Here is an 11848-nt window from a genome sequence, read left to right as displayed (position 1 = left end):
AGTGAAATTTTTGTTACAATTAGTATAAATAATTTTACTGTAAAGGTTGATTAAAAACAAATTTATTTTTTTAAATATAGACCATCACTTGAGTTACGATAAGTATTCTGGTTTTGAAATTCAATATATTTAAAAATTTGAAAAGTTTTTATAAGAAAAATTCTAATTATAATCAAGTAATTTCAAATTTAAAGTAAAAAAAGGACATAATTTAGTTTTTCTATACGTTATCTTGTTTTCATTATAAATACAGAATGTTATTGCTGTAGTTCGATTAATTTTCACTTTATACTATCTATTATTATACTAATTACTTGTGAAATTCGAGTGAAAAAGAGCAAAATACCTAGATTGGGTTATGTACAGGAATGGGTGAATGAATAATCGCAGTATTGGTTTTTTTAAATTTGAAACCAATATACAATTGTTCTCAAAAAACGATTCTTAGTGAAATAGTTCGAAAGCATCTATTATTATTGATATCGCTGATTTAATTAAAGAATCAATTTTCTTAATAAATAACGTTAAACTTTTAAAATATATAAATTAAATAAAAAAAAAATATAACATTTTAAAAAAAAACGAAAATTTTAAGGTTATTGAAATATTTGATTTTATTAAAATTCCAAATTCTAGTGCTTATAAAACATTTTTTCCTATTTCCGATAATTAGAAATAAAAGAAAATATTTTAATCGTATTCCATTTTAAATCTTCTGTATTAAAATTTAAAAATTTAATGAATTTTTCATTAAAAAAATGTTTTTTAAACATTATATAAATTCTTTTGCTTTGTTAAAATTTAATATTTAAAAGCTCGTAACATTTTTTTTCGATGTAATTAAATTTCTTTTTTTCTTTAATCAATTAATAATAGAGACATATGGAAAATTCATATAACATTTTCGAGGTTTTTTGAAACCAAATTTTTTCTATCAATATTTTCGAAAAATAATAAAGGAACTTACGGTTAAGTGTAAAAAAATTCGGTGAAAATAACAATTTTATTTTTATAAATTTTCTTTAGTATTTTGAAATTATTAAGAAAATTTATTGACGTAAAATCACCCTCTTTCAATTAATGAAATAACATATTCTCTATGATTGTAATTATCGGAGCAATCCTTCCGGTCAAAATCATATACACAGAAACTTAAAAAAAAATTTAAAAAATTACATATGTCATGTTAATATATTCGTTGTTTTACTCAAAATCTAAAAATATAAAATTTAAAATTATAATTTTGGTATTTTTTGAACGGCAGTTAGGGGTTTTTTGAAAATTGCAAATTATCTAATGAAAATTTTTCAACAGAGTACTGACGTATAGCACGATTCAAAAAATACTCAAATGAAATGGAATATTTATCACTTTACACAAGTTACACAGAACTAATACAATTTGTATTGTACTTATACAGTTGAACATTTATAAATTTTTACTACATTTTAATTAAATTTTATTTACGTGAATATATAATGTAATGTTTTTTTTTTATTTTTTATTTAATTTGTCAACATTATCTTATAAATACTAAATACTACAATAATATTTAAATAATATTTATTACAAATTACTAAATCTGAATGAGAAAAAGAAAAGAAATTGTTTTGTGTGAAAGGGCTCACCAAAATTAATAGCCTTCCTTATATTATGACAATACTTCGATCCTGCGTATGCTTCACTTCAAGAAACGATAGGTCTTCATAAGAGTCAGAATCGGACACTTTTTCATAACCCATTTATGTCTTATTAAAAATCCATCACCCATATGGAAAAAATGACTAGCTAGTCTATCTATCTACAATATAGTTCAAGATTGTAAATAATATCAAAATAAAAGAAAAAATCATTCCATACCATACAATGAAGAAGGAGTACTCGATGAAAACACTAACATAAAAATCATAAGCTTCTAACAAAAAGCTTCTTTCTAACAAAAATTAATCTTATAAAAACAGTTTTCAACATTGTAAAAATATAACTTTATTAAACTACTATTTTTAAATATATATAGTCTCATAATCTTACATTTTGATACTTTAATTTATTTAAAAAATAATAATAATAATAATAATTATAAATATTGTTGACTGGTGCTACATATGCTACTATATGTCTAGAAATTATTACTACGGGTCTTGAAGCAGCTATTCCAAGATTGAGTAATTCTCGTAAGACTGCTCGGATATTGGACAAACGTTTGACTCCTTTAAGTTTATGTAGACTTCCTCGAACTGATGCGCCAGAGTCGAATTGGTTTGGTTTTGGTATATTTCGGAAACCATGGAGTACGAGCCCGACGTAGACGCATTGTTGGGATACGGTGTTGAGACAAAATCTGTGTTCATAATTTGAACTCGGTCATTGTGTGACGGAGCAAGATAACTGCACGATGGGCCGCCGCCAGGCTGCGAAACGGCAGAATCGCCGGGCTGTAAAATCTTTAAACCCATACCTATATGGAAAATAGTGAAATAAACGTTAAAATAAAACTAAATCCATTTATAGTATTTATGTTGTAAAGTAACAAGTACGTATGCATATTATATTTACGCAGTGGCAACTTAACAGTAGGATGGGGAAGTTCCAAGTAATCTGAGACCTCCCCAGTTTCAATTTCAAGGAGTGAGTTCATTTTTTCATTGACACTTATGAAAAAAAAAGAACAGTTGACAAATGCGAGTTAAAATAAAAATTCCTCATAATAATCGGTGTTTCTAGAAATTTAGATTTGCATTGTTTCAAAATCTCTGTTAGTTTTAAAAATATACATACAATGATAAACTGATATTCCATAGACTTTTCAATATTCAGCCATTACTCATAGAACTTAAATGTGTAATCTTCTGGGGATATTTACGAGTATTATGATTTAATTAAAAGTTTATTAATACATGTAATATTTTTTAATCAATGACTATAATAAAACTAAACAAATAATTAAAATTCAGGTTAGTCAAATTTATAAAGATTTTTGTGTGATCTAGTTAAAATTAAAATTTGGATTCACATGAAATTCCAAATTAATGGCTTACGACATGACAAATGGAAAATTTGACTAAAAAAGTGAAGTGTGCATTTTGTATTATAATTATTAAATTAATTAAATTATAATTATTTTGTTGATTAGAGTAAGCAATATATAGACGCAATAATGTAAATAAAGATAACATTTATTTTTGTTATTGTAAGTTCATTCAAATTTAATTATTAAACGATTAATGCGTTAATTTTTTTTTTTTATGTTAAATATATTATGAGATTATATCAAAGTACTCTAAAAAAAAACAATTCCAAATACCTCTTTGTATTAAAGTATAGTATAATATTTATAATATTTCATCCTATTTATTGCTTAGGTACAAAACTATTCAAGATAATGCGTTTTATCCGTAAATAATGGCCATTTCACCCATAAAATGTAAAGCCACGTTTACATGGTTCACTTTTGGTGATCATTTTGGAAAAATCATCCAAATTAATAAATAATGAACAATGTAAACATTTAATCATCAGAAGTGATCATCCTCGTCGAACGATGAACGAAGTTCGGTCGAGTCCAATTTTCCTTCACTTTGAGTGACTCATCCACGTTGAACCATCAAAAGTGAATTGTGTAAACACTACTTTCATCTTCAAAATAAGTGAATGTTCAAATATATATTTTTATTTTTGATATTTTGCTCTGATAAGAAAATCGCGGTAAATGGTTATCAATTTACCATAACACTTTCAGTATATAATAATTATTTATTATTAGTTGTAACCGTTGAAATTGTTTTAATAAGACGTGTATACCAATTTTTATTAAGTACAATGTGTTTTAAACGGAAAAATAACCATACTCCATTAATACTTAGATTAATGGAATATCGCCAATGTCTGTGGAATATAAAAGTACCATAATATAAAAATAAAGTATGTATAATTTGTTTTTATTTTACAATGAAAATAATTTCATGCCTATGGTTTGTGTAAAAATTAGGTTGCAAGTGACAAAACTTTTTTAATGAAATAGTGGTTGAGCTAAATTTTGATGGATTGACAGTAGATGACTTAAATTTACTAAACTAACAAAAATAACTAACTTACTAACTATTTACTTAAATAAAAAAATAATAATAGAATATAACTATTATCATTGGTATCTTTAACTATTAATGATAATAATAAATAATTAATAATAATAATACCATTCCACAAAAAGTGTGTGATCTTCTAAAGTGAAGCATGTAAATTGTTTGTTTAAATTTTCAATGTTTCACTGTGGATGATTCATCCGAAATGATCACCAAAAGTGAATCGTGTAAACGCGACTTAATATATTATAATATATAAATATAATAATATTATATGTATTTATTTAGTTGTATAAAATTTGCTCACTCGATGACATTTTCAATCTCTTTTCTTTTGCACGTCTGTTTGAAAACCATGTCATAATTTTCTTTTCTGTAAGCTTCAACTCTGTTGACAATTTCCGCTTATCAGCCGTACTTAATTTTGGATCAACTTTAAACATTTCTTCCAAGTGAAACAATTGTTTTGAAGAATATGTGGTCCGCTCTTTTTTCAATCTTTTTGAACAGTTACACATGTTTTGAGAATGAACCGTTGATGTGACTATAGTGAGAGATTAAAATATTAATTAACATTTTGTATATTTTATTTGTCACCCACTTTGTTAATTTAAATTGCTTGAATCAATAATATGAAAGATTTAATAATGATTTATTTAATTATCATTAATAAGGAATATTATTTATTATGATAAACATATTTACATTTACATTGTTATGATTATTAACGGAACAGTAAAATTATCATGGAACCAAAAATGTTTAAAATTAAAGTCATTTCAGCTTCAATTATCTCTTAATAACCGATCTTCAAATTACTATTATTGATAATTTAAAACATGGTTATAATCTATTCACTCTGTATACATATTTTTTAATTTCATAAAGTACTAATAAAAACCGGATGGGGCTCAACGCTAAACCATATATATAATTATAAAATTAAGTCAAGGGTCTATAATAACTTTTCATTCTCGTTCTTGTCTCTTTATATTGCTAATCTTTTTTCTCTATACTTTTTTTTCCTTAACTCCTGTCCACCTTACAATCGTTCTTCGAGTTCTATCACAGTGGTTTTAAATTTTTTCAAGCGACTCATTTATTATGATAACTTGAGCTTGGATATTAATGACCACAAATTCATTAAACTATGCATTTAAAAATGTCAGATATGGAATTCTATGTTTTAAAATGTATTGAATATATCTATTTTTTAACAAATATAAACAAAAAAAAAAAAAAGGTTAATTCTAATTACAAATTAATTTTATACTCTTTAAATGTGTATTTAAAATTACTTCATTGAATAATACACTAGGATATAAAATATGAATAATAATAAATAGTAGGTAGATTAATCAAAATTAAATGTTACATAATATGTAATATTATACTTTAAATATCAGCGTACAACATGTGAAATGCAGTAAGTATACAGAACGAACTAAATACAAAAAAAAGAAAATTAAACCTACACCAAATAAACAAAATGTGTCGTAATCTTTTAATTTTCATTCTCGTTGATAAGATCCCCGATGCGACAGTCGCGTACACAAAACCATTTCTCATGAATAAACATGAATATATGCGATAGACTACTACAGTGGCTGCAGTCTGACTGCACAAGGTAACCTAGTTATTTTACTTATTGTGTATAATTTTCTGCAGCTCATATTCACACTAAACACATTCCGATGGCCGATTATAATTGATAATAATATGGAACATTTTTAATTTTATATTTATAATTTATAAATAATATGCTATTTATGCTAATATGTTATTGAATCTAGAAATAATGTATATGCATTTATATGCTCAATAATTTCAAGTATGTAAATAAATACAAAGTAAGTTTACATATTTGAAATCTAGACTTCATGAATTGAATTTATATCATATTTGGGTATAATTCTGGTCACGCTAAAAAAAAATATGCAAAATCATAAATATCCGAACTTTAATGATAAAATTAAAACGTAATGATAAATGAATATGATTAAAATAATTAATATAACGTTTTTAATTGCAATCCTTAACGGTTGTCATTTGTAATTCTCTACAATAACTATCATGATGATATTTACAAAAACATCTTACTAGTTAGGTAGTTTATAAATTGTCGACCCCTAGTTTGAGAACCGTTGCTCTATCATACATATTTTTTAAATGATATATATATATTGAGTTTTAGTTTTTTTCGTACTTTGATAATTAAAATGAAAATAGTACAAAGAATAAGTTTAAAGTTTAATAACATATGATAATTCAAATGTTAAATAAATCAACATGAACTTGATCCTATTTTTGAGAAATAGCTGTATTAGATACTGACCCGTGTTTGGAAACAATGAGGGTCGCATATTCATATAATTTGGATTTTCTATATTATGGGAAGGTTCTATGTTGTCAAAAATTAGCATCGGCTGATCTTGTGATCGCTTCTCCAGAACCTGTTGCGACTGCTGAAATTGTTCCTCTTGCGAATAGCTACAAGTTGTTGCTGTTGTGAATTTTCCCAGCGACTGCACTTGTTGCAAATTTTGTAATTTTTGCTGGGTATGTTGAATTTCTTGTTGCAAATTATCCAGCGTTTGCCACGATTGCTGATGTTGAATTTCAATATATCTTAATAATTCTGAAGAAAAAACAATTTACTCGTATTACATATAAATCAGACAATGAGAAACATTAACATTGGCTGACAGTATTATTATAGTCACAGACTTTTTGTTGAAAAAAAAAATAAACAATAATATGCGTTTGAAATAGGAAAAAAAAGGGAAATTTTTTAATTTAATTTTTAAGGAAAAAAAGCATACAATTAATTGACGTTAGTCTGTCAGTACCGTCTTGGATATCCATGATTGTTCATATATTATATACGATACATATATAATTATATTCTGTGTAAAGCAGAATTAACTTAAGTTTTGTTGTCAGCTGCCGATATTAACTGTAAATGGTGTAATGTTAATTTAGGCACGTTGTGCGAAGAGACAACATTCGTTGGGATTAAACATTACAGCACGCTTTTATATCGAACATACGAATCGTTGTGCTACTTCTTAATGTTTTCATTCCACCTGAAACACACAAATATTAGTAAACAAGACAATGATAGGATTTTTTAAAATAATATATTGTATGATTTATTTAATTGCACATAAATCGATCTCCCTTCTAGCATGAGTAGTGTTCATAAAATTAATTTGATAATAGGATAACCTACATATAAAAATATATCCTTTCTTAAATTTGTAATTTACTTGACGATACATTTTTTATTCGAAACCGATCGTATAGTATCATACTGCGCATTTTATTTATTTACTCCTACATATTATCTATTTATTTATATATTTATTTACGAGTATTAACCATAAACTAATTTTTGTTTTATTTATTTATTTTATGTATTTATTTTATACACACACACACACACACACACACACACACACATATATATGTATAAAATAATCAACTTCTTTTTTATTTAGGATTTTTTTTTGTTCAATATATAATTCTTCAACTTAATACATAGGCATATTTAAATATATAACTAAACTGTGTTATAAAAATACAATCTTAAAATGTATAAAAACTGTTTAAAACTACTGTACAATTAAAATTTTTTTAAGTAACAATATTTGGATCTATTATACTTTAATAAATAACTGTTTATTAATGAAGGTACCTATAGGATTTAAATATCAATAAGCAATAGCATGATCATATTAAAACAACTTATGAATTTATTGGGAACAGTGGCGTAATAATGGGGGGTGGATATGGGGATATATCCCCCAGAAGTTTTTTTTTAGAATAACTATGATTTAATTCCCGTAAACACTAAGCTTTAAAAGATTTTAAAATAAGAAATAAGAATTCATGGATATTATTATAGTTGAGATTTATTTTTTATTTTACTAATATAAAACTATGATAGCTCAACAATTACAATATATGATAAAAAAAATTGTATAGCTCATAGTTAAAATATAACACTGATAAATCTACAGTTAACGACATTTGTTTAGTGTTTGAAGCATGTAATATTTCACAAAAACATGAAACATTGAAATTTTTTCTAATACAAATATTAATGTTAGTTATTTATCAATTATTTATTATATAATCTAAAAGTTCTTATTATAATCATTAATATGAATGGAATAAGTAAAGTGGCTTACATATTATTACTATAATAACTATATTATACTATACAGTAGAGTCGCGATAACTCAAAAAACTTGACAACTCGAATTGTGTTTTATTCCCCTAGAAAATTCTTCTCCTATAAATTATTTATTGAAAAATATTTTTTTTTGCGTTTGAGATAGTGACTGTCAAATGTCATTTAATCAGTTGATATTGTTTGATATCGTTTCGATACAATCTTGGACTTTCCAATTTAACGTTGTATAGTCCATCACCTGCCTATAAATAGGTACAGTCGTTGCCAGATAAATTGAGACGGCGGCGGCGGCGCTTTTCACTAAGTGTAGCCCAAACTAGTCGCTGGTAGTGTGGTGCAAAGGTCTCACAGTTAGCTACGACGCGCGCAGTCACCAGTTCGGACCCGGCTCAGTGCAAAAAATTGTCTGCAGAATTTTCTGTACTCTCTCCCGTTCTGGTTGCCCTACACTGCTAAAAACAACTAACCTAACCCGGTGTGTTTTGACCGCGCAAGCACTTCAATCGTATCAACAATATTTGTTTATAACAATGCATATAGATATTGTTATTAGTTCATCATATTATTATTAATATTATGTATTATTATTATATTAATTATATTATTTTACAATTTCTACTTTTTGTTCTTAGATAAAAGATTATTATCGGAATATTTGATTTTAAATTAATATCGTAAAATATTTTTTGTAACAATAGTTGGTAAATTGATGTATTTTCGGTAATAATATTGAAATACGGAGAACCACTGGTTTTCCATTATCGCGCCGCCGCCGCCGTCTCAATTTATCTGGCAACGACTGTAACGACCACAGATATGTTTAATATTAATATATATATATATATATGTAGTAACGACAAAACTGGCGCATTATTATTGATAGCAGCTATTTTTATGATAATATTCGTCTAATAAGTAATAGTTCTAATCGCCTGTGATTTATTAACATGTTACTCGTCAAGTTTTCTGAAGTGTTTTCAGCCATCTAAATTTTAATTTCCATACTTTCTTAAGTATATCAATGAGAACATTATACTTCCTTAATTTATGATTTGTTTAACTATGCAAAGGAGCTTATTTTTATTTTATTATATTGTTATAGTTAAATAATATATTTGTATTATATGAATTCAGTCATTTTAATTTTAATTTCCATACTTTCAATAGTATAGTATTTAAAAATGTATATTTACCTAATGGCTAATTATTATGATTTTATATTTTATACTGATAAGTTATTTGTTTAACTATGCAAAGGAGCTAATTTTTATTTTTTATTAAATTAGATTTATTTAATTACATTATGTTTATTATCTTTTATACATATATATATTTATTTTATTTATTATTTGTATATAAATACAATTCAATATTGTATTTCAATATTGAATTATAATTTTCAATTGTCTGTGACGTTATGGATTATAATAAATGCTAATGATACTCATTAGTATTTAGTCAGTTGCCTCTAAAGCCGCGTACATACGAGCGCGCCGAACCTGTAATGCAACGTTTCACGCGCGTTCCACGCGCGGCGCGAAGTAATTTTTAATTCACAACAAACACAAGCTGCGCAAACGATCCACTGTCAACGAGCGCAGTTTGCCGCGAACATTTTCATGCATAGTTCAGACGTTCGGAGTCGTACCATGACTGACCATAGTCGTTTTAATTAAGTAATTTTAAATTTAATTATTTGAATATAAAAAATGGTGGCTGAAGAAGCTTTACTAGTTTGTAGTGCAGCAATAGTTGTTTTGGGAAGTGCTGTACCAAAAAAAAGGGGTCGCAAACGAAGATGGTGGCACACTGAGTTATTTAAAAAACGTAGTGGAAATGAACTTTTAATGGATTTAAAATTTCAAGAAATCAGTGGGCAATATAAAAATTTTACTCGAATGAGTTCTTCAACTTTTGAAATATTATTGACAAAAAATTACAAGTAATTACAAGTACAAATTACAATAAAAACTTACAAGTACACAAATACGAGTACTAGTAATAAATAGATTACGACAGTGTACTAGTGTTAAATCACGTTGTCAAAGCGGTATGCGCGTTTCAACGATGATAAAAATAATATAAACACGTTCACACTGCGCCGAACATTTCCTTTGTGTTCGTTGGAAAAAACGACAAAAATTGGTTCTCTCCGCGCGGTTGTAGTAACATCGCGCGCGTGTTTCAAATACACACGAACGAGCGCGCCGCGCGTGCAACGTTGCATTACAGGTTCGGCGCGCTCGTGTGTACGCGGCTTAAGCTAATAGGCATATTATTTTATAGTTTATTTTTAATATTCTTATACGAAGTAAAATTATGATGTAGATATTTTGAATCCAGAAGTTACAGGGGCGTAATTACGGCAGGAGATATGGGGGATATATTCTCCCACCCCCCATGAGCTGTATTTATATATTGTTTATACCTAGAAATATTTCAAATACAAACTTGAAAATTATTACGAAACTAAGAAAAAATTAAATGTTTAGCTGTATTAGTATGGGATATAAATATTTACTCGGTAAAAGATTTAAAAATAAATTATTTGTTGTACTTTATTTTTTATTTATTAATAAACACTAGGTGCCGTGTCATACACGGTACTTAATTACAGTACTATCAAGATTTACATTTCGTAGTAACTACGATCGCACGCTAATACAATGTATCATTACATTGATTATTACGACTTCGTGTATACACTACAAACCGTGTCATTCTCGATTCTCACACAGTAATACTACATAGTAATTGATTTTATTATTATAAGCCAAAATAAAAATGTGGCAAATAAAAAGAAAATTATCAGCTACTGAAGATATTCTATTGAATTTTTTAAAAATAAGCCTGGACCTGATGTAAATATTACAACTTTAAATTATTCAAAATACTAAACATTATTAGGCCCAGAATTAAATGTTTTAAAATCTTACGAAATATGCATGTATTTTTTTACATTTATTAGCATGGGTGGCTCGTCAGGAGAGACGTTGAGACTGCGTCTTCCTTTAAAAAAAATAGCTATTTGTAATCAGTGGCGGTTTTTTTAATTTTTCTGGAGGGGGGGGGATTTTTACACTATCTTATAAATACTTATTATAAAACACCGTGATTTCAAAGAAAATAATATAAATACTTAAATAGGCAATAGCTGTAATAAACATTCAAGCATACGGACATACGGTTAAAATCACCAGATTTGTATATAAGCGTATAAGCGTTTATTCACATATAAGTTATAATACATCACAACCTAAACGTGTGACCTGGGGGAGGTCCAGACATCCTTAATCCCCCCTCTCCCGTAAAACTACCACTGCTTGTAAATAATAACTATTTAAAAATTAAATATGTATAGAAATATTTTTATTTGAGTTGAAAATATACTATAAGTTTATCATACAAATTAATTTTGATTTCCCCCCCCCCCCCATATGAAACATTCTCAATTACGCCACTAAGGGGTTAACCACCAAAATAAATCAGAGGTAGCAGCTGTTACTCTTGATACCTCCAGTTTGCGACACTGCCGGTGAAAAACAATTACATTTTAATTGAATTAATT

General features: G+C 26.9%; 1 protein-coding gene across 1 annotated transcript; it reads right to left on the bottom strand.

Annotated features, from left to right (window-relative positions):
• Nucleotides 1–2150: 2150 nt before the first annotated feature.
• LOC112688083 (paired mesoderm homeobox protein 2-like) lies at nt 2151–6947 on the bottom strand. Its single transcript, XM_025561097.1, has 4 exons — nt 6932–6947; nt 6418–6720; nt 4390–4626; nt 2151–2458 (listed from the first exon to the last, which is right to left on the bottom strand). Exons 1-4 carry the CDS (start codon nt 6945–6947, stop codon nt 2151–2153), a joined length of 864 nt encoding a protein of 287 aa, XP_025416882.1.
• Between the last annotated feature and the right edge of the window lie 4901 nt (nt 6948–11848).

Source organism: Sipha flava, unplaced genomic scaffold (assembly GCF_003268045.1).
Source record: "Sipha flava isolate LNK unplaced genomic scaffold, YSA_version1 375_pilon_pilon, whole genome shotgun sequence".
NCBI lineage: Eukaryota > Metazoa > Arthropoda > Insecta > Hemiptera > Aphididae > Sipha > Sipha flava.
This window is presented reverse-complemented; position numbering and strand designations above follow the sequence as displayed.

What these genes read in the sequence shown, in the direction of transcription:
- LOC112688083 (XM_025561097.1), bottom strand. An exon ending in CTCATTGTTTCCAAACACGG is followed by an intron (nt 4,627 to 6,417) that starts GTCAGTATCTAA and finishes CTCTCACTATAG; the next exon opens with TCACATCAACGGTTCATTCT. An exon ending in GAGATTGAAAATGTCATCGA is followed by an intron (nt 2,459 to 4,389) that starts GTGAGCAAATTT and finishes TTTTCCATATAG; the next exon opens with GTATGGGTTTAAAGATTTTA.